At 46.6% G+C, this 23,041-nt stretch overlaps 1 protein-coding gene across 1 annotated transcript in view; it reads left to right on the top strand.

The window, feature by feature from the left end:
* The window catches only part of DNAH2 (dynein axonemal heavy chain 2), a 96,330-nt gene that overhangs the window by 59,081 nt on the left and 14,208 nt on the right, over positions 1–23,041 (top strand). The window contains exons 47-70 of the mRNA XM_014789551.2: positions 1,370–1,522; positions 1,706–1,797; positions 2,129–2,327; positions 2,481–2,705; positions 3,662–3,766; positions 4,577–4,765; positions 4,977–5,062; positions 5,197–5,327; positions 5,483–5,632; positions 5,984–6,151; positions 6,414–6,574; positions 6,851–6,990; positions 8,130–8,262; positions 8,366–8,505; positions 9,765–9,975; positions 10,191–10,307; positions 10,483–10,624; positions 11,330–11,499; positions 11,659–11,775; positions 21,338–21,502; positions 22,059–22,184; positions 22,327–22,475; positions 22,549–22,615; positions 22,751–22,901. Coding sequence (XP_014645037.2) covers positions 1,370–1,522; positions 1,706–1,797; positions 2,129–2,327; positions 2,481–2,705; positions 3,662–3,766; positions 4,577–4,765; positions 4,977–5,062; positions 5,197–5,327; positions 5,483–5,632; positions 5,984–6,151; positions 6,414–6,574; positions 6,851–6,990; positions 8,130–8,262; positions 8,366–8,505; positions 9,765–9,975; positions 10,191–10,307; positions 10,483–10,624; positions 11,330–11,499; positions 11,659–11,775; positions 21,338–21,502; positions 22,059–22,184; positions 22,327–22,475; positions 22,549–22,615; positions 22,751–22,901 — 3,487 coding nt within the window. The remainder of the gene's footprint in view (positions 1–1,369; positions 1,523–1,705; positions 1,798–2,128; positions 2,328–2,480; positions 2,706–3,661; positions 3,767–4,576; positions 4,766–4,976; positions 5,063–5,196; positions 5,328–5,482; positions 5,633–5,983; positions 6,152–6,413; positions 6,575–6,850; positions 6,991–8,129; positions 8,263–8,365; positions 8,506–9,764; positions 9,976–10,190; positions 10,308–10,482; positions 10,625–11,329; positions 11,500–11,658; positions 11,776–21,337; positions 21,503–22,058; positions 22,185–22,326; positions 22,476–22,548; positions 22,616–22,750; positions 22,902–23,041) is intronic.

The following is a 23,041-nucleotide window of genomic DNA, read 5'->3' as shown; positions in this document are numbered from 1 at the left end:
GCACGGATGAACAGCAGAGAGAGAGGAGGGCATTCTAGGTAAAGAAAATGGCCTTTGCATAAGTGCAGAGACATAAGAGTCAGGCCTGTGGGCGGGGTGGGGTGGAGTGGGTGGTGTTTGTGTGCAGAACTTCTTGAGTGTAGCAGAGACCCAAAGAAGAGGATAGTGAGATGTGTTGTGTGTTGGGGTGAGCTGGATTGAATATTCCAATCCAGGATTCTCGATTGAATGTGGTAAACAATAGAGTCTCAACACAATTTCTCACCTATATTTTGAGGATTGAGGATTATTCTAAGACCAAGTCCAATATTCTGGATTGGACAGCATCCTGTATATCACATTGTCTGCTGTTCTATGTATCTTAATTCAGAACCCATCTTCCAAGAGCTCCCCACTCACGGGACCTGTAGCTGTTTCACATAGTAGGTTAGAGATGATATGCTTGATGCTGAGTTAGCTGTCTGTTGGCCATTTTCCCCAAGGAAGCAGTGGAGTTTGCACAGCCCGTGTGTTCCACAGACCCTATCAAAGAACACCATCTGCTACGTGCCCTCTGGGTGGGGGGTTTGAGCATGAGCAGAAAATGCTGTTTCTGCTATTAAGTTGATACATTTTAAATTTTAATTTTTAATCACACAAGTGATAGTTGAATCTAGTTTCCTTTCTACAAGTTAGAACTTTTTTATAAAACAAAAGTCCTTTTTGATCATCTCTGTCCTTCCAATTCTGATCTACTCCCCCCTATACACAAGTAACTACATACTGGAGTATGTTTGTATGTGTCATTACGGACCTTTTTTAAATATATATTTACATATAAGCCCATAAGTATCCATAGAAAATGTGATATTTAAAAAATGTATCATGCTATATGCCACATTTGCAATATGCTTATTAAATCAGCAATGTGTTCTTGAGTTCCATATTGCTACACATAGGTTAATTTCATTGCTTTTAGCTGCTATATATTATTCCACTATAGAACAGGACATTTTATTTTTCTGTCCCTCTACTGGTGGACATTTAGGTCATCTCCAGTTTTTTGCAGTTACAAAGAAGTCACCACGGATGTCCCTGGGCCTGTCTCCTTGAGCACCCATGGGCACTTCTTCAGAGTAGACATGGTGTTGCTGGATCTCTGCTATGTCTTTATTTGCAACTTAGCAGAGAAGAAACTCAGGGCAACTGCTGAGCTACAAGAAGTTTCAAGTTTATCTAAATGTTTTAGATTTAGGTTTCTGTACAACCATATGGTTTTCTAAATAGAACCAGGAAAGGAGGAAAACTAAGCCTATGTGATGACCTGCCAAAATAGATCCCTCTATCTCTTCTAGATGTAGGGTATTTCCCCTTCTCTTCTTCCATCCAGGTGAACCCAGCTGATGGTGAAAACTATGTCTCCATGGTAGAGTTGACATTTGTGTTCAGCATGATCTGGTCTGTGTGTGCCTCTGTGGATGAGGAAGGCCGCAAGAAGATTGACAGTTACCTCCGAGAAATTGAGGGCTCCTTTCCCAATAAGGTCAGGGCCTTCAAACCCACTTATCCTGTTTTTCCAGAACCCACCAGTATCCCAGATCCTTAGACTCTGCTTGAGTTTCAGCCTGCCAACCCAGCTCTCTTTCTTCTACCCAGTGGTCTGTGAGCACTTTTTCTGGGTTGGGGAGAACTAACGGAAGGATTTGGTAACACATTCTCTCCTTAGGACACGGTGTACGAGTATTTTGTGGACCCCAAGATGAGGAGTTGGACATCATTTGAGGATAAGCTCCCTAAGAGCTGGCGCTACCCTCCAAAGTGAGGGCAGGGCCTGGGGGGGTGGGTTGGGCTTGGGGCTGTGGTTGGTGGGAGGTGTGGAGAGGGAGCTGGGGCCTAGGAGCAAAAGTGAGCTGTGGAAAAGAGAAGGTGGATCCCAGAGCAGAGATGACTCAAGTACAGGAAATGGATCCAGAGGAAATGGGACAGGGTCCTAAAGCAGAATGCCCAATCCCCAGGCCCCACAGGAGGCAGAGTTGGTGATTAGAGATTAGTGATGCCAGAGCAAGATAAACATTGGGAGACAGAATGAAGCAGAGTTAGAAGGGAGTGGGTCACTGATCCTTGAGACACAGTTCCTTTTCTTCCCTAGTTCCCCCTTCTACAAGATCATGGTACCCACTGTCGACACTGTTCGCTACAACTACCTGGTCAGCGCCTTGGTGGCTAACCAGAATCCCGTCCTGCTGGTGGGTCCTGTGGGGACTGGAAAGACCTCCATTGCCCAGAGTGTTCTGCAGTCCTTGCCATCCAGCCAGTGGTCAGTGCTCACTGTCAACATGTCTGCACAGGTGTGTTGCAGGACCTGGGGGCCAGACCGCAAGCTCCCCATGCTCTCCCTGCCTTCTGCTTTCCCTTGGGATCCAAATGCCTGACTGACCCTCCTCTCTAACCCTGTATTTCTCTGGGGGACCCAGGCATTCATTCTGTACCTTTTTCACTAGACCACATCCAATAACGTGCAGAGCATCATTGAAAGCAGGGTGGAGAAACGAACCAAGGGTGTCTATGTGCCATTTGGGGGCAAAAGCATGATCACCTTTATGGATGACCTAAATATGCCAGCTAAGGACATGTTTGGGTCCCAGCCACCCCTGGAGCTTATTCGCCTCTGGATTGACTATGGCTTCTGGTATGATCGTATGAAGCAGACCATCAAGTACATTCGAGTAAGCATCCTGAGAATTCATTCTTCAGGCCTCTATTCCCTCCTATGATAGGCTCAGTTCCCACTCCACAGGGACCTCAGGATAGAGTCCTATGATTCTGTATTCCTCTCCACACAGGAGTGTTCTGCCTTTCTCAGGACCCAGACATCTGGCTCCTAAGTTGTCAATTCCTATTATTAACTCTCCTCATTGACCGTGCCCTGTGCTTTGTGACCAAAGGATCCCGTCCTCCAACTTCCACTCCTTTTCCAGGCCTCCATACCATGCTCTCGTGCCACCCCTGATGCCACCCAGAACTGTCTAGGTCTGTAACTCCCCTCTCCAGGCTTTCTCTGCCCCCCATTGTTACAACAACCACCTCCACGGTGTCAGTTCTCCACTCCCCAGCCAGGATCCAGGCATCCCCCTTCAGTCCTGGCTCTTCTTCCATGGGATTTGGAGCATCTTATTTGTTTCTTTTTCCTGAATTAATGGGCAGCAGCCATTCCAGCTTTATATCTGGGGTGCTCATCTATCTGGCACTCAGGGTCAAAAACTCACCTAATAATATATTCCTATGTTTCTGAGAAAGAACACACATGTGCGTGCACACACACACATGTGATATATATATTAAAAAAAAGAAAAAAGAGAGAAAGTCTAGAAGACATAATCAAATGTTGTTTTTTAACTTACCTCTCTTTTTTAATTTGGGTACATGGATTATAATGATAAAATGAAAAAAATACATTACTTTAATAATTCTAAAAAAAAATTTCCCTAATCCTTTCCTTCGCTTCACCTTTCCCTGCTCCCATTACTCCATGATTCTTCCTGCTCATTCTGTCCCCGTCCCACTTCCCGTCTGTCCCTCCATTTACTCTCTTCGGCTCCTTGTACCTCCTCCCTATTTCTGTGCCTTGCTTCATCTCTTCCTCCCACCTGTCTCTCTGCCCCGTCTTGTCTTTGCTCTCTAGGACATGTTCCTGATGGCTGCCATGGGCCCTCCTGGGGGTGGACGGACTGTCATCTCCCCAAGGCTGCAGAGTCGCTTCAACATCATCAACATGACCTTCCCCACAGTGAGGGCACATTGGGGGCTGGGGTAGGGGGACTGTAGAAGGCAAAACCATCCGTGTCCCAGAGAGGGAGAGGGCAGATCAAGGAGAGGGCTGAGGGACCCCGAGCAGAGTTGCATACAGGGTGCTATCATATACAGAGGGGAGGCCGCTGTCCATAGGAACCCTTGCTTCCCCTGAGCTAGGAGAGCTGCAGAATGAAAGTGTCACTTGCTGGCTCTGGAACATGACGCCTTGTAGTCCCAAAGGGCAGAGAATGCAGTGGCGCCCGCATAGACTAAGGAAGGTAGATCCTACAGAGCTGAGAGCTGAGAGCAGCGCCAGGATTAGGGTGAGGCGAGGAAGGCACTCAGGGGTGCAAAAAAATCCTCAGGAATCAAGATAAATAATCTTTTAATGTAATATTTTTAAAAAATGAATGCCAAAAATTTATGATGAACAAAATACCAAAATTTTAAATAAACATAAGATCAGTCCAGTACCGTGCTGAACAATATTGAGCCTGAGGCAAAGGAAAAATCAATAATGTTGTTCTCACCTTTATTTAAAATGTTGATATTTGTTCATCAGGGATATTTTGCATTGATTTTGATCTTTAAATATTGCACTAAAATTTTATTTCTCTTGATTTTGGGGGTTTTTTTGGTGCCCCCTTAAATTCTGGCCCCAAGGCGAGTGTTCTACTCTCCTCACCCTCATCCCAGCCTGGCTGAAGGGCCAGGAGCCTGAGAAAGTGAGTCTGAGGGCCTGTTTCTGGGAGTCCCAGATCATCCGAGTATTCGGCACCATGATCATCTGAGGGCCTGTTTCTAGGAGTCCCAGATCATCCGAATATTCGGCACCATGATCAATCAGAAGCTTCAGGACTTTGAGGAAGAGGTGAAGCCCATTGGGAATGTGGTGACTGAGGCCACCTTAGAAGTGTACAACACCGTGGTACAGCGCTTCCTGCCCACACCTGCCAAGATCCATTACCTCTTCAACCTTCGAGACATCTCCAAGGTGAAACTCCATCTGACCTTGCCCCTTTCATCTGGCACAGCCCCCTTGGAGGCATTTTCTTCTCCTTAAAGTAAGCCTTGGAGCTCAATAGCATCCCACATGCCCCAAAACACCCCCGTCCTAGAATGTTGCTTTCTCTGGCCTTACTTTGGAAACTTCTGGAGGAAATCTCTTGTCTCCCTCCACCCCATGAGCCACACCTCTTCCCCAGGTGTTCCAGGGCATGCTTAGAGCCAACAAGGACTTTCATGATACCAAGTCCAGCATCACACGACTCTGGATCCATGAATGTTTCAGGTGAGTTGCCGCCTCGGCCAGATCCAGGCTTCCTCAGCCTTGCCCCAAGCCCCGCCTCTACCCGTGTCCTGACACTCCTTTCCCCAGGGCTATTCTCTGTATTCCCAGATCTCACCCCAGCTCCCTCCCAACAGAGTCTTCTCTGACCGTCTGGTTGATGTGGCAGACATGGAAGCCTTTGTGGGCATCATCAGTGACAAACTTGGCTCCTTCTTTGACCTCACATTTCATAATCTTTGTCCCAACAAACGTCCTCCTATCTTTGGTGAGCTGGGAGCTCTGACTGCTGTAGGCTGGAGACCCTTAGGAGATGGATTAGAAGGAGGGTTGGGGCATGGAGTCCTGATGCATAGGGCCCTTTTGGGGAAGTCTGGGTAGGACCAGGAATTTGAGATCTGACTCTCGCTTCCCATGGCCCAGGGGACTTCCTGAGGGAGCCCAAGGTGTATGAAGACCTCACTGACCTGGCAGTACTGAAGACAGCCATGGAGACGGCTCTGAATGAGTACAATTTGTCACCTGCTGTTGTGCCAATGCAGCTGGTGCTCTTCCGAGAGGCTATCGAACACAGTGAGCACTTCCTACTCCCGTCCCCATCCTCAGCATCCCAATTATGGGTATTTCCAAGGAAATAGGGATCCCTTCCCAGGTCTCTCCCAAATCAAGTCCAGGAAGTTGCCTTCCTCCCTGGCTCCAGAGGCTCTTGTGGCAATGGGTAGGCTTTTCCTTGATGGTGGTATTTAATAGGAATGGTGGAGGTTAAAAGTCGAATTGCTACCAAGGCTTCAGGCATTAACCTCTTCCCACTTCTTGATCCCTCTACTTTAGTTTCAGTCATCCTAATCTCCAGCCTAGGGCTTGGAGGTCCCCTGAGGTTGCTCAGCCAACTCATACCCTCATCCCCTACCCCTCTACCCCCAGTCACACGGATTGTGCGAGTAATTGGACAGCCTCGGGGCAACATGCTCTTAGTGGGCATTGGGGGCAGCGGGCGCCAGAGTCTGGCCCGCTTGGCCTCATCCATCTGCGAGTACATCACCTTCCAGATCGAGGTCACCAAACATTATCGGAAGCAGGAGTTCCGAGATGGTATGGCTGGGTTTCTGAAATGGAGGAGGGTTTGGGGCTAGGCGTGAAAGATCAGATGCCTGACTTCCTGCAATTACAAGAGAGAGGGGAGATGGGGGCAAGATGGTGAGACGTACCAGGCCCATGTGGAGTATAGGATGGTGGTGTGTATGTATTGCGGGCTGGGGGAGGGTTCCTAAATCTTAGAAGAGGAATAAGGGACAGGATGGTGAATCTGAAGAGTCTGTCTCTCCCCTCTTCCTCCTTCCCTCATCTGGGCCAGATATTAAGCGTCTGTATCGCCAGGCTGGGGTAGAGCTCAAGGCCACATCCTTCCTTTTCGTGGACGCCCAAATTGCTGACGAATCATTCCTAGAGGACATTAACAACATCCTCAGCTCAGGCGAGGTCCCCAATCTCTACAAGACTGATGAATTTGAAGAGGTATGATCTCTTCCATATCCACTACCAGTTGGTTCTTTGGCCTTCCCAACTAACCGCTGAAGAAGCGCAGATCCCAGAGTACGCTACTGTAGTACCCCCTTTATTCACCCCCTATTAGGTGGAAGAGCTGTTCCTGTTCAGCCATCTTCCCTCAAGGGACCCTGTTGGACAGAGCTGCTTTAAAACCCACACCTTCTCAGCCCAGCCTCACTTGCCACCCACCCTGGTTCTACCATTGAACCTTCAGCCCTCTGACTCTGTGTAGTTTCTGTGCAGATCCAGACACACATCATAGACCAGGCCCGGGCAGAGCAGGTGCCTGAGTCCTCGGACAGCCTCTTCGCCTACCTCATTGAGCGCGTGCGGAACAACCTGCACATCATTCTCTGCCTCAGCCCCGTGGGCGACCCCTTCAGGTGACTCCTGGGTATAGCCTTCTTCCCCCTCAGTGCCCAGCACTCTTCATGGGGTCCTCCTCCCCTCTTTTGGCCTCCCGTGCCTTCTGCACGGGAGTCTCATGAATAGCACCAGGCTCTCCCGCCTGGCACGCCCCAGCTCCTTTCCTTAGACCATGCTTTCTTTCAGGAAGTTCCTGCTGCTTACATAGGAGTTGTCCACTCCCTTTTGGTTTGACTAGATTGTTTTGTGTTTTTTTTTTCTTTTGAGTGGTGGTTTTTTGTTTTGTTTTTAAATTTTTAATTGTGGTCAAAAAACACATGATGTAAAATTTACCATCTTAACATTTTTTAAGTGTACAGTTCAGTAGTGTTAAGTATATTCACATTGTTATGCAACAAATCTCTAGAACTTTCTCATCTTGCAAAACTGAAACTCTATACTTATTGAACAACTTCCCATTTCCCCCACCCTCTAGTCCCTGGCAACCACCGTTCTACTTTCTGTTTCTGTGAGGGACTATTCTAGGTACTTCTAGATAAGTGGAATCATATAGTATTTGTCTTTTTGTGACTTGTTTACTTTGCTTTATTATGCGACTTGTAGCATGTGGCAGGATTTCCTTTCTTTTTAAGGCTGAATAATATTCCATTGTATGTGTATACCACATTTTGCTTGTCCATTCTTGGTATGACTAGATTTTTAAGGGCATCAGAAAGTAGGAGGAGGACAGAGAACTTGTGCAGAGAGGCAATTTGGGTTACTTTTTTTTTCATATTTATGGTATATGGTGTATTTACATATACCAGGCACCGTGCTAAGCATTTTACATGTGTCACCTCATTGAATTCCTAATCCTAGTTAGTATTTTTTTTATTATTCCCATTTTAGAGATGAGGAAACTGATGTTCAGAAGGTTAGATCACTTGCCCAAGATCCACACCTGGAAGGTTTGGAACCTGGTTTTTCTGACCCCAGAATCTGTTTCTAAATACTACACTGCACTAGCTCTGAGGGAAACAGAACCTGGACAAGGAGATCCAGGAGCATGAGGATGGGGCATTTAGGTTCCTGGAAAGCAGGTGGACCTGTGACGAAGCCAGTAGCCCGAGGCTGAGTCTGCGAATGGACTTAACTGCCTCTCAAAACCCTTCACCAGGAACCGGATCCGCCAGTACCCAGCCTTGGTGAACTGCACAACCATCAACTGGTTCTCAGAGTGGCCCCGAGAGGCCCTGCTGGAGGTGGCTGAGAAGTATCTGGTGGGAGTAGACCTGGGAACTCAAGAGAATGTGAGACCCTCCTCTCCTCTCTCATCACACCCCTGCCCTCCCCCAATTGCCGTTCTCCCTCTGTCTTTACTCTCTGTCTTACATCCTTTATCCATGGCCTCAGATCCACAGGAAGGTGGCCCAGATCTTTGTTACCATGCATTGGTCAGTGGCTCAGTATTCCCAGAAGATGCTGTTGGAACTGCGAAGATACAACTACGTCACACCCACCAACTACCTGGAACTCGTGTCTGGATATAAGAAGTATGAAGAAGAGTAGAGACAGGGAGGGCCAGGGAGCTTGGTGTCTTTTGAGGCTGACTGGTGAAATGATGTAATGGAAAATATCCAGGAGCTGGCCAAGGGGACCCCTTCAAGGGCTAGGGTGCCAGTGTGCAATGGCAGAGGTGCAAGCAGTCTTAATTCTGCCCAGGAAGTTAATAAAAGAGAGATGGGGTTTCTAGGGGGCATGGCCATCTCTAGAGCCCTCTGGTTATGACCTGTCTTCACACTCTCTTTGTCCTTATTTTCCAGAATGATGTTTCTTTTTTCAACCACAATACAACTGTGACATTGCCATATAGATCCGTAATGTATATACCCAGTCCTCTCTTCTCTGCCTTTAATGTCTTCCAGACTTTCCATCGGTCTCACAAATTATATATTCATTGATTAAGTTGTATTGAGTGTCTTTTATGTGCACAGCACAATAATAATTTGCTTTGAAGGATATAAGAGAAATGTGGAAAAAAAACCCACCTTATTTATTGGATTCAGTATTTTAATCAAGGTGGAGAAAAAGCCATCTGTAGTGATAATACTAGTCAACATTTATTCATTCATTTAACACATTTTTTAAGCACCTACTATGTGCTAGGCACTATCCTAGATACTCACACTATACCAGTTAACAAACATACTCCTTGCCTTCTCTGGGTACATAGGCTTACATTTTGTTTACTATTTGCTGGTCACTGCTAAGCCCTTTACATGCATTTTCTCACTGTACAACGTTAAAACTTTTTGAATGAGTTGCCAACATTTAACACTTGGGAGCCTTAGAAAAATCCAGATTTCCAGCTTCTTTTTACAAAACAGAAATTGTGGCAATACTGAGCCCACATTCATACTCACATGGGAAAAACAGGCTGGAGTCCAGGGATGCCCTCCCCCCTCGAGACGGGTTTGTGTTTTCTGGTTCACTGCAGCCCCCTGCCTGCTGCATAGTGGGGAAGAGTGGAAGATTCTTAAGTAGGAAAGTGGTGTGATGAAACAGTATCTAGCAAGCTGGTTTTGACGCTGGTGTGTAGAATAAATCAGAAAGAGGAGAGTCTGGAATCAGGAAGACCAGTTGGGAAGTTGTTGGCAGTAATGCAGGCAGGAAATGATAAAAATCTGACTAGAGTGGTGGCAGTGGTGGCAACAGAAAGGAAGACAGGGACTAGAGAAACACTGGGAAGGGAGACTATATAGGCCAGTCTCCTCTCTGGGAGCCCAGCCTCTTATCCTCCTCTGTCTTTCAGGTTGCTGGGAGAGAAGCGACAGGAGCTGCTGGACCAGGCCAATAAACTGCAAACAGGATTGTTTAAGATCGATGAAACTAGGGAAAAGGTGGAAGTGATGTCTTTGGAGCTGGAGGATGCCAAGAAAAAGGTTGCTGAGTTCCAGAAACAGTGTGAGGAGTACCTAGTCATCATTGTGCAGCAGAAGCGGGAAGCAGATGAGCAGCAGAAGGTGGGGGGCTCCACACTGGTCCTGCCCTTCCAGCCCCCCTACTACCAGTGCCCACTGGGCAGAGGCTTCCTGGTCTCTATCAGTTACTGTGTCAGGGGATGCACGTTCCACTCCTCACATTTTCTTTAGCTTCATCTCTCATCGTTACCACCAACACTGTCACCCCACCTTTGCCCAAGGCCAAGACAAAACCCTCGTTCTCTTTTCATCCCTAGGCCGTCACAGCCAATAGTGAGAAGATTGCAATTGAGGAAGTCAAGTGCCAGGCACTCGCTGACAATGCCCAGAAGGATCTAGAAGAGGCATTGCCAGCCCTGGAAGAAGCCATGCGGGTATCGGGACAGGAGGGTCCAGGGAAGGAATGGGGCCGGCTTTCTTTGTCCTCAAAGTCCCTGGGGAAGTGGGAAGAAGGTGGGGTGCCTCAGCTGGGTCCTGTCTCCATGAAGGACCTGTCCTGCCACCTGAATTGACTCTGGCCATGCTCCCTAAGTTAATCCCTTTTCCCAGGCCCTGGAGTCCCTAAACAAGAAGGATATAGGCGAGATCAAGTCTTATGGACGGCCCCCCACCCAAGTGGAGATAGTGATGCAAGCAGTCATGATTCTCCGAGGCAACGAGCCCACTTGGGCAGAGGCCAAGAGGCAGCTAGGTAAGCTACAGAACCAAAAGAGAATTAATGTCAATGCTCCCAACATTTATTAATCATCTGCTGTGCACCAGGCACTTAGAGAGACAGAGATGAACGAGGCATTGTACAGCCCGTCAACAGCATAGAGCCTACGAGGAAAGAGAAGACATAAATATCAGTTAAGATTCTTTGGTTGTGAGTAACAGAAAACAACTCGTCTTAATTTAAGCCAAAAAGAAAGGGGGGAAATTGCCGTGAAGGTGTAGGAATGTATCGCAGAATCCAAGGACAGGAATGCCTTTGGGCCCCCAAAAAGGGCAAGAGTCAGAAAGTGAAAAACAAGAGTCTTTCTCTTTCACTCTTGTGGTTTTCTGTGCTTTGAGTCCCCTTGGTAGAATGTAACCTGCAAGCCGTAGTGTGGCGACCCCTACCCCAGAGGAGAGTGCAAAGCAGATAGAAAGAATGATGTTGGGGTGGTTGGGCTGAGAGTATTCAAGGTGAGTGATGGGAGATGAGGCTAGGAAGATTGTGGAGGGCCCTGGGGGCTTCGAGGTTCTAGAGAAGGGAGCAAGGTCAGCAGAAGGAACTCAAGATGAGGTCAGATATTCTGGCCTTGCGAACTGAGCCCAGGAAAAATGTGGCCATGCCTGAGCATTGGAGGTGAAGCCTGGACAAGGAGGGTGGCGGTAGGCCCTCTGGCTGAGTCCCCCAACTTTCATCCCACAGGAGAACAGAACTTCATCAAGTCACTGATCAACTTTGATAAAGACAATATCTCAGATAAGGTGTTGAAGAAGATAGGGGCCTACTGTGCTCAGCCTGACTTCCAGCCTGACATCATCGGCCGGGTCTCGAGTGCTGCCAAGTCCCTCTGCATGTGGGTACGGGCCATGGAGGTAAGCAGTGGCGGGGGTGGGGTGGGAAGCATGGAGGCAGGCCTGGGAAGAGGGCGATGCACACAGGAAAGAGCTGGAGGAACGGAAGACCCAGGTGGGAAGGACGGATCACCGCGGGTGAGTGGGTGGATGAGTGGGTGGGTGGCTGTCTCCCTGCAGCTGTACGGGCGGCTGTATCGGGTTGTGGAGCCCAAGCGCATCCGAATGAACGCTGCGTTGGCCCAGCTTCAGGAGAAACAAGCAGCACTGGCTGAGGCCCAGGAGAAGCTGCGGGAGGTGAGCCTCACAACCTTCTTTTTCGGGGTGGCCTCTCTCCCTGATTTCAAGGACACTTCATTACTGTTATTTTTCCTCCTCTAATTCTACTCGCCTCTCCCTTACAGTTCTGTCTGCCTCCCACTCTATGCCCTGTTTAGATGGGCTGCCTCTGGCTCAGACAGCTAAGCCAATTGCAGAGGGTTACAAAGGCACAGAGGGCACTGTCCCTGGGGAGCCTTTCCAAAGACTGATTGGGAGGTGGCCATCTCTGTCATGGCCTTTGGAGATGGGTCCTGAGATATTAACAGATGACATCTGTGTGGCAAATCCATCTTTGTCTGGGGGATGGGGCAAGAGTGTCACATTGCTGCTGTGGGCCAGGAGGAATGTGAGGGCATCTGAGCTAGTGCTTGAGGGGAGGAAGCGGTCCTCATAGAGGTAGAGGGGCCACTTATTATGAGCAGGCTAGACAACCCAAAAGGTGATTTGCTATAAGATGTATGCACAAGTAACTCTCAAACCAGGTAGAATGTGAAGTGCTGTTATCAAAAGAGTTCAAAATCCTTCCAGTCTATCACTTAATTTCTCTATCATTGATTTAACAGGTAATACATTCACATGGTTTGAAATTCAAAAGGTGCAAAAGAGTATCCAGTAAGAACTTGCCCTCCCATCTTCTGCTCTCCAGCCACTCAGCTGCCCTCCCTTGAAAGCAATCAATATTACAAATTCTTGTTTTTCCATTGGGGGGGGTGGTTCTATGCTTATATAAGCGTTTTTTTACATTATACACACTGTTTTGCACCTTCCTATCTTACCTATATATTGAAGGTTATTCTATATCAGTGTTTAAAGAGTTTCTGCTTTCTTTTTACCGCTGCATGGTATTCCACTGTATTGCTATCCCATCATTTATTTAACCATTTCCCTTTTCGATGGACATATTCATTGTTTCCAATTTTTTGATCTTCACTTGTCCTCTAACTTTGTTGATGCTGTCTTTAACTATATAGAAGTTTTTGGGGCCGCCCATTGGTGTAGTGGTTAAGTTTGTGTGTTCCACTTTGGCGGCCTGGGGTTCCGATCCTGGGCATGGACCTACTCACCGCTCATCAAGCCATGCTGAGGCGGCATCCCATATAAAAAAACTAGTAGGACCTACAACTAGGATATACAACTATGTACTGGGGCTTTGGGGAGAAAAAAGAAAAAAAGAGGAAGATTGGCAACAGGTGTTAGCTCAGGGCCAGTCTTCCTCAAAAAAAAAAAAGAAAGAAGTTTTCAATTTTTATATAACTGAAGCTGGTCATACCATTTCAAAATGTTTTTTTTTTTTATTGTGAGGAAGATCAGCCCTGAGCTAACATCCATGTTAATCCTCCTCTTTTTGCTGAGGAAGACCTGCCCTGAGCTAACATCTATTGCCAATCCTCCTCCTTTTTCTCCCCAAAGCCCCCAGTAGATAGTTGTATGGCATAGTTGCATATCCTTCTAGTTGCTGTATGTGGGACGGGGCCTCAGCATGGCTGGAGAAGCGGTGCATCGGTGCGCGCCGGGGATCCGAACCCGGGCCGCCAGTAGCGGAGCGCGCGCACTTAACCGCCAAGCCAGGGGGCCAGCCTCTCAAAATGTTTTAACCAAAGCCAACTATAGAGAACGTCCAGGTCCATCCTCTTCAGATTGGATGGGAACCCGAGGTTTAGTGAGATTAAGTGACTTGCTAGTTACTGACAGAGCTAGAATCCATGTTTCCTGACTCCACGCCCCATCGCCACCAGGGTTCATCCCTGCCTTTTCCCGCTGCAGGCATCTTTACTGTCAGAAGTGAAGCTGCCCTTGAGGCCTTTTCTGATTCTGTCTGCAGAATGAAGCAGGCTGGGCGAGTGGGCCTCTGTCTGCACATGCTCCTCCATTGCCCTGTCCTTTCTACCATTTGCAACTGCCAACCTCTCATGAAACCTTCACTCTTTCACTCTCTTTTTCAAGTGTGAATAATCACAGGTGTGGCAACCATTTGCAAAGGTTTCTCCTGGATGAATCATATCCTGGGCCAAACAATTAGCAGTTGTTTCCTTCACATGTGAAAAATTGAGACCTCTGGGTCAGCTGCCAACAACATTGTTCACTGGATGAACATTTATAGAGCAGCCAATGTTAGGTCTCTGGTGGGGGATCCACACCCCACCTTGAGAAACTAGTTGATGAGAGTAGGCAGACAGGGAACCAGAATTTCTCTTTATTACTGAAAAGGCTGTGAAGTGTAAGAGCCAAAGCACCTTTTAACAAAACCTCAGAACTGGGCGCTCACCCACCCGCCTGCAGATAGCACCGTGCTGACGCTGAGCACCCCAGCCAACTAAGTAAGAATCTCTGGTAGAGCCTGGAAGTCAGCATCTTGAAAGCTTCCCTGTCAGAGCCAACCAGAGGTGGGAAAGCCTGTACAGCACTAGGGCCCAGAGGTCTGGAAAGAGGCCCAGAGACCAAGTATATTGCATATCAATCCAAATCTTGAGTAAATAGTTTTAACCATTACTCACTTGCTTGGGGCCCTGCAAATATGTTTTCCCCAGGCCTGATTTTGACATGCAGCAAAGCTTGTGAACCACTGGCTTGTAAATTGCCTCAGAAGGCTCTGAAATGGTCATAACAGAATCTTAATCTATTTCAAGGCAACTGTATACCCAAGGTTGAAAATTCACTTTCTTTCCTATTTCCCATTCCAAATTACATCTAGTCGCATTGTCCAACACAGTATATCAGAGGTTATGGAGTGAGATTGAATGACAACATTAAAATGCTACAATAATAAACATCACAGAAATTCCACAAATTTGAATATAACCCCCAGGGGGAAATTAAATTTCAAATATTAAATTCCTTTGTAAACTAAAGTCCAAATAAATTAAAATCTGAAATCAGATTATCTTGCTTTTGTGAGTTAAAAATATAGAATCCAACATTCTTAAGTTCAAGTCCCCAAACCATCCTCCCCAAATTCTTGTTCTGCTCAGTCTCAGCTGAGGGGTTCTTAGTATCTGGGTAGAGTCAGTTTCTTTAAGTTATAATCTGGGCTGTCACTCAATGGAAATGGATGTTGTTCCTGCAGGACCTCGGAGACTATTAGTTCAAAATCAAGTCTCTAATGAGCATCATTTGAAAATAAAAAACAGTTCAAGGAGTTAATAAGGCATACATGACTTCCAGATAAAATTATGTTCCCAGAAACCAGTTGTTATTATTGCATCAAAGACCGTAGTAGAAACTCGTAGTAATATTTTCGGGAGTGAGGATACATGGAGAAAATCTTGGTTTTAGCTTCACTAGAATGTCAGTTATCTGAAAACCATGACCTGTGAATTTAAATTAAACCAGCAGAAACCTCCATCAATAGATTAATATGAGATATAATCCAACCAATAAGCATTTACTGTTTTGGGAGGGGCTGGAAATCCACATATGTATATCTTCTGTGTTGGAGGGGGAGTTATTGTGGTGAAATACACATAAAATTTACCATTGTAACCATTTTAAAGTATATAAATCAGTGGCATTAAGTACATTCACCTTGTGCAGCCATCACGCTATCTAGTTCCAGAGCGTTGTCATTATCCCGAACAGAAATCCTGGGTACGTCCTTTTAATTTCAGTTTCCCCCTTGAGCTCGCGTTCCCCGCTCTGCGTCACAGCAGCACAGTGGCTGACATTACTGTCTCTCTGTAGAGTTGCTGAGGCCGACGAAAACTGCCTCTTTGGGAAAGTTTTCACCTTGTCCCCATACTTTTTTTAACTGGAAAATTACCTTCAGCAGATTCCTGAACTGAAGCTGCTGTTGATGCTGCTGAAGCCTGTTTCCCGGGGCCTTGTAGGGAACAGTCCTCTGCCATTTGTGTCTCAAGACATGATTTTCCTCCCCTTTTGAGTCCCCTAAGTTGCTCAGGCATGTTCCCTTAAGGCACAGGTAATACCTGTGTACCCACCTGCCCTAACTGCACCACCTGGAACCTCAGCCAGAATGGAAAACTACCAGCCTGTAAGCCTGTGGACAAGCCACAGGGACTTCAGGTTAGTCCCACCACAATCACCTCCTTGCTCAGAATAAAAAATTGAATAATGGGATAGCTGATCTGGTGTTGTCTGCCTAGGCCTGGCAGAAACCATTTAAAGCTAGAACCTGTAGTACACACAAAACTGACTGCCTTGTAGTTTAAAAGCAGCAAATCTAATATTCTGTCCATTAGTGCCTAAAAATGATCTAATCCCACTTCAACTTAGTCAACAATATCAGACCGTTTCTGTGTTGTAGCTACAGAAGCCTTTATCCTGAGATCCCCGCCCCTCACCTCTTAGTTAAGGCCACCCTTGCAGACCACATCTTTCCTTTGCCCAAGCCCAGTTTCCTTGATGCTTCAAACATTCCTGCCTCTATAGAAATAGCCACTCACCTGTGGACAAAGCTGAAGCCATCTGCCAAGGTCAAGATAACGCAGGGTTTGCTTCAAGACTTGCACTCAGGCTGCAGAGGTTAAAAGTCGACCACACAGATGTCAAAACCCACTAGGCCTAATATAAGCCTCTACGAATCACCTAAGTCAAAACACCTGTTTACACCCCGAGTCTGCCCATGAAACTCCGAGCCCCACCAAAAGCTCCTTAGTGGGTTTTCTGGTCTGCAGAAATACTCTTGAGGGGATCTGAGAACTAGCAGCCTTCTTCCATGCCTGGGTTCTAAGCAAACTGAGGAATAAAACAAAAGGCATTTGGCCAAAATATTACCTTCAAAGGCTAGGTTGGAGGATGTGCCTGACATCTGTAGGCGAGCAGCCCCACTAGTAGTGACCCCATATTCAGACAGACTTACCCAGTCTTGGGCATTGCTGGAGGCACAGAGTAGAGCTGGTGCTTACCCCTAAAAGGAAAGGGCCTGGGGCCAGCCCGGTGGCGTAGCGGTTAAGTGCGCTCGCTCCGCTTCAGCGGCCCGGGGTTTCCAGGTTCAGATCCCGGGCTTGCACTGATGCACTGCTTGTCAAGCCATGCTGTGGCAGCGTCCCATATAAAGTAGAGGGAGATGGGCACAGATGTTAGCCCAGGGCCAATCTTCCTTGGGAAAAAGAGGAGAATTGGCACAGGATGTTAGCTCAGGGCTGATCTTCCTCACAAAAAAATAATAAAATAAAATAAAAAAAAGGAAAGGACCTGAGCTCAGTTAAGCATTCCTAATTTATTCTTCCCAATTTTACCAATCAGATTAGTCATGCACCTCCCCTGGAGAAGGGGTGAGTAAAGGCGTGGAGGAAGTCTTCCAATACACAAGGGAATGACAAGATAAAAATTTATGACAAAACTTGACCCCAGAGGAAAAAATAAATCCAGAGATAATTCAGGTTACAGAGAAGAACTTAAAAAGCAAACGTACTCTAATCAGAGAGTGGTTAAGGAAGAAATGACATCCAAAATACAAAAATAGAAAGATAAGAGAAGAATTCTAAACAGAGAAAAAGAAAGAATTCTGGAAAATTTTAAAATGATCAAAGTATGACATGCAGTAGAAAGGTGGGAGGATAGATTCAAGGAATATAATACAAAACCCCAGAAAACATGAGAAATAGAAAAGACTCAATACCAATAAGAATTTCTGAAAGAGAAAACACATAATAGGGGTAATAGGAAAACATTTAACAGCCAGTTCAGCATGTGCAGTGACCTATCAGAGTGTGCGTCAGCCACAAACAGCTCAGCTAGCCGCCCGGGGCACTCGGGGCACCAACCCAGGTCATAATAACATCAACACTGTTTATGACGTTCGACCTTAAAATCAACCTAGAGACGAAGCACAGATGACTGATTGTGGCTTCTCAATGGAAATGTTATCAACCTTGACAACGTAAAATAAAAGCTTAAAAAGTTGGGAGGTGGGGGCCAGCCCGGTGGCGCAAGTGGTCAAGTGCGCGAGCTCCACTGCGGCGGCCCAGGGTTTGCTGGTTCGGATCCCGGGCGTGCCCCGACGCACCGCTTGGCAAGACATGCTGTGGCGGTGTCCCATGTAAAGTAGAGGAAGATGGGCACGGAGGTTAGCCCAGGGCCAGTCTTCCTTAGCAAAAAAAGAGGAGGATTGGCAGATGTTAGCACAGGGCTGATCTCCTCACACACACACACACAAAAGTTGGGAGGTGGATGTAGGTTGGGGTTGAGGGAAAGATGGGGCAATGCTTTTGTAGTAGATAAAATAAAACAAGGTTTTAATATGTTATTTAAAGTAATAAAGGTAACCAGTAGAAGAAACTGAAACTATTAGGAGTAGAGAGAAAGGGGTGGTGGTGTGGAGGTATAAGAGAATCAAATCTTCATCTATCATACCATAGAGTCAATAGAAATTGTCTAAAATTGATAAACCAGGAAACAGCAGTATAGGATACAGTCATGTTTCGCTTAATGACAGGGACACTTTCTGAGAAATGCGTTGTTAGGCAGTTGCATTGTTGTGTGAATATCACGGAGTACTTATTACACAAACCTAGATGGTCTAGCCTCCTATACACCTAGGCTGTATGATACTAGTCTTATGGGACCACGGTTGTACACACAGTCTGTTGTTGACTGAAGTGTCATCATGCAGTGCATGACTACATGCTCCTGTATGTAGACAATCCTTCTGGAAGGATATTCAAGAAACAGGTCACATTGGCTACCTTGAAAAGGGAGCTGGGTGAATGGAGAGCAGGGTTGGGAGGAAGACTTTTCATGCTCTTATGCCTGTTGAATTTTTAAGTTACTTATTCACAAAGTAAACAAAATTAAAAAAGAAATAGCAGCATGAAGATGTGCTTATGCATGTACGAGGATATTACAGCATCATTAATAATAGAAAATGTTGGAAAGACAAATGTCCATCAGTAGGAGACTTGTTCTATAAATTATGGTTCAGTCATACACAAAATTATTCGCAGCTGTTAAAAGGAATGAGACAGCTCTACAAGAATGATTTGGAGACAAGTAAAAAATAGTAAAGAACAGTGTTATTGTATGTTACCATTTATCTTTGTAAAAATATTCATCCATTCAAGAAATATTTATTGAGTATTGAGAATACTGCTGGGCAGTATTCTAGGTCTAAGAATTCGGTAGTGAACAAGGCCCTGCCCTCACGGTGCTTACATTATCTTTATGATTGATGGACTCTGTGTGTGGACTCTGTCTAGAAAGCTACACTAGAAACTGGTGACAGTGGTTCCCTCCTGGGCTGGGGGTGGGGCTGGGGTCAAGGGTGGGAGGAAGATGGACCCTTCACTGGATACGCTTTTGTTTCTTTAGAATGTTGATTTGTGTGAACATATTTAGTATTCAAAAAAGACATAAATAAGAAAAATTATTTTATAAAAAAGATAAAGATGTTAAATGTGATAATGGTGTTAGGATTATATAGGAAAATGTCCTTTTTTAAGAAGAGATGCATTATGAGGTATTTAGCCTTGAAATTTCATGAGTTTGTAATTTGCTTGAAGATACTTGGCAAAAAACAATGAGATGCAATAAATATAGCAAAGCGTTAACTGTTAAATCTAGATGATGGGTATATAAGTATTCGTTATATTATTATTTTTCCTAGGTTTGAAATTTTTCATGTTAATTTTTAATGAAAAAGATTAAAACTGTAAAAATTTAAAAACAGATTAATATATATATATTTTTAAAATAGTGGAATAAGCATAATATTCAGAGATATGGAGGTAACTACCAGAAGAAATAAAAAGAGAAATGGTTAAAACACAATTTGCTACTGAGGAGTGAGAATGGGAGTGGAAAAGCTGGGCTAGAGGACTATTGCTTTTTACCCCTTTTATTATATTATTTAGGTTTTTAATCTCATGCATATCATTTCTTGTATAAAAAGTAAAAACAGTAAAGATAACACCACACGCAAAATAAATAGTAAAATATAGAACTATCAAGTGTGCTGGCTGCCTCCCCTCAGACAAATCTCTATGGGAAGCCAAATTATAATCAGAATGTTGCTGATGAGCGTGGGCTCAGTGCAGAGAGGCGGTCATGTGAACCTGATGACAGGTGTCAGCAGCAAGACCACCAGTTGCATGGCTTCCATCAGGGAGGGTTAAACCCAACCCATGTGTGTGGGGTGGGGGGTGGGGGCCAGGGCATCCCTATCCCTTTAGGCCCCCAGCCAGCGTTTCCTCTGAGTGGCCTAGCTGACCACGCCCCTTCGAGTGACATCTTTCTTTAGATGTTAATGCCTTCTAACAGATTACTACCAAGGCTTGACCTATAAGCTGTCCTGTCACTTGAAGGTGACATTTTAAACTTCCACTTTGCTTTGAAGACTATTTCTTGGAGAATTATCTATCCCATTTCCAAGTTCTTGGAGGCCAACCTCAATTGTTGGGCCCAGGTACTGCTTGCTTACTACATGCTAGGCATTGTGCTACAATCCACATTTATCCTTACAGCAGCCGGATGAGGCTCATTTGGTAAAGGAGGGCAAGGATCTGAACGCTCTGCACTATTGCAGGCTGCCTCTCCCCGTGGGGATGGCAGCAGGAAAGGGAACTAACATTAATCGTGTGCATACTATGTGCCAGGAACTTAGTGTAACGCCAGCCCGCTGTTCCTCATCATGAAAAGACGGGTGACACGGCGTGTTACTCTTCGCCAGTCAGGCACGTACAGGGTCTTGGAAAAGGCTCAATCAGTCCTTGACTTTAGATTTGAGTGATATATTGCAACCTCAACAGAGCCCACAGGGTGACGACGACTTGAGGGAGGCTTCTCTAGTAGGAGAAGCTCTTCCCAGGTCCTCAGTCTCTCGTGTGGGACTTTGGATCTGGGCCTTTTTCTTGAATGGACTCCCTCTTTCTCTCTCCAACGGCTCCTGGGTTCATTTCTAGCTTTTTCTTCCTCTCTCAAAGTCCCACCTTAGGTATGGCCTCTGGCACGGAGTGGCAGTCATGTTTGTGCTATCTGATCCTCTCTTGCCAACACATCTTGTGTGGTTTATTATGCTACACGAGGTCTGTCTCCTACTCAGCCTGGAGTTTCATTACCAAGTAGTTTCCAGGCTCAAGGAAAGAGTAGTGGAAGGAAGGGAAAGAACTCATCTTTTCACACATATTTTACCTTGTCGTCTCCTTACAATAACCCTATAGGGTAGGTGTTGTTATTCTTATTTTGCTCATGAGGAAACTGAAGCTCAAAGAGATCAATTTACCCAAGGTCATACAGCCACAAAATGGCAGATTGGTGATTCGAACTCAGAACAATCTGGCCTCAAGCCCTGTTTTGTTTTGTTTTGTTTTGTAAGGAAGATCAGCCCTGAGCTAATATCCGATGCCAATCTTCCTCTTTTTTTGGCTAAGGAAGATTGGCCCTGAGCCAACATCTGTGCCCATCCTCCTCCACTGTACATGGGACGCCGCCACAGCATGGCTTGACAAGCTGTGTGTCGGTGGGCACCCAGGATCCGAACCCGCAAACCCCAGGCTGCCGCAGCGGAGTGCCACACACTCAACCGCTTGCGCCACCAGACAGGCCCTCAAGCCCTGTTTGATCTCTGTACTCTGATCCCTCCCAGGTGGCTGAGAAACTGGAGATGCTGAAGAAACAATATGATGAGAAGCTGGCACAGAAGGAGGAGCTTCGCAAGAAGTCTGAGGAGATGGAGCTGAAGCTGGAGCGAGCTGGGCTGTTAGTGTCTGGTCTGGCTGGCGAGAAGGCCCGATGGGAGGAGACAGTACAGGTGAGATCTCTTGTTCCGCCTGGCTCTCCTTCCTTCCTGCCCACCGGTTCTAAGAGCTCCCATCCCCTTCAGGTTGAAGGACAGTCAGGGAAAGGGGGGACACCTGGGTGTAGGGACAACCAAGAAGGGGGGATGGGAGTTCTTCCCCTCCCCCTCCTCACCTTTGGTAAGAAGAGTGGAAGGAAAGACTTTTTGTACCATTAAGGATCTTCCTCCATATTTAGGTAGGGCTGGAAAGCACACACGAGGACCCTTCATGTAGCCCGCCGACCTGAGAGAAACAGTCATGGGGCATCTTGTCTCTAACCTCAGTGAGCGCCTGGATTCACAAAAGGGTTAGGCCTTATCACCAGAATGTAAACAGAATTGCTGTTAAAGATGGGAAACTCAAAAGTAATTAGAACCAGGTTCCAGTGCTCAGGGCACAAAGGTTTAGGAGATGGAAGGAGTCTCTTTGATCTAGATAGTGTCCAGAGGAGAGTGCCTTCAAAGCATTCCAAGTGGCTCCCATTGCTAGGGGCCTAGGCAGGCTGACACCTCCCCTACTGTCCTCTAGGGCCTGGAAGAGGATCTGGGCTACCTGGTGGGCGACTGTCTCCTGGCAGCCGCCTTCTTGTCCTACATGGGACCCTTCCTGACCAACTACCGGGATGAGATCGTCCACCAGATCTGGATCAGGAAGGTGAGGCAGGGCCTAGGCGTGATGAGTGAGCTCTTGGGCTCTGAGACCAGGGCTTTGGGGAGTAACAAGAGATATTGGGAAGGGACAAGGGTGCGGGACTCAGATCTCTAGTCTGAAATTTGGGGCTCTCTTCCCTCTCCAGATCGGGGAACTTCAGGTTCCTTGCTCACCTCACTTCACCTTCGATAACTTCCTGTCCAATCCTACCAAAGTTCGGGACTGGAACATCCAAGGGTTGCCCTCGGATGCCTTCTCCACTGAGAATGGCGTCATCGTCACCCGTGGCAACAGGTGAGGATGCTGCTGGGAGCATGAGGCCGAGGCAAGGCAGAGCCTGGCTTCTGACTGATGCTTGCTCCTTCAGGTGGGCACTGATGATTGATCCTCAGGCCCAGGCCCTGAAGTGGATTAAGAACATGGAAGGAAGCCAGGTATAAGGCTTGAGGGCTGGTGTTGTCCCCTTAGAATCTCTTCCCAAGCCTGTCTCTTGCTGAGGTTCTACCCTGGGGCCATTTTTCCGTTTGAATCCCTCAGCGTTTCTTCCATATTTTGTCCTTGCTTTCTAGGGCCTCCAGATCATCGACCTGCAGATGAGCGATTACCTTCGAATCCTAGAAAAGGCCATCCAGTTTGGATACCCAGTGCTGCTCCAGAATGTGCAGGAATATCTGGACCCCACACTCAACCCTGTGCTCAACAAATCTGTAGCTCGAATTGGTCAGGGCCCAGGCTTATTGTGGGGTTGGACTGTGGGACAAATCCTAGAGACCAGCCAAGTAGGACACTAGGGAGGAAAGGGCTGGCGCTTTGGCTATGTCCTCTACTTACCTGTCTCTCCATTCAGACAGCCCTGGGCT

This window comes from Ceratotherium simum, chromosome 16, assembly GCF_057802395.1.
Source record: "Ceratotherium simum simum isolate JZ-2026a chromosome 16, ASM5780239v1, whole genome shotgun sequence".
NCBI lineage: Eukaryota > Metazoa > Chordata > Mammalia > Perissodactyla > Rhinocerotidae > Ceratotherium > Ceratotherium simum.
Note: the sequence above shows the minus strand (reverse complement) of the source record. Positions and strands in the feature narration are given on the sequence as shown.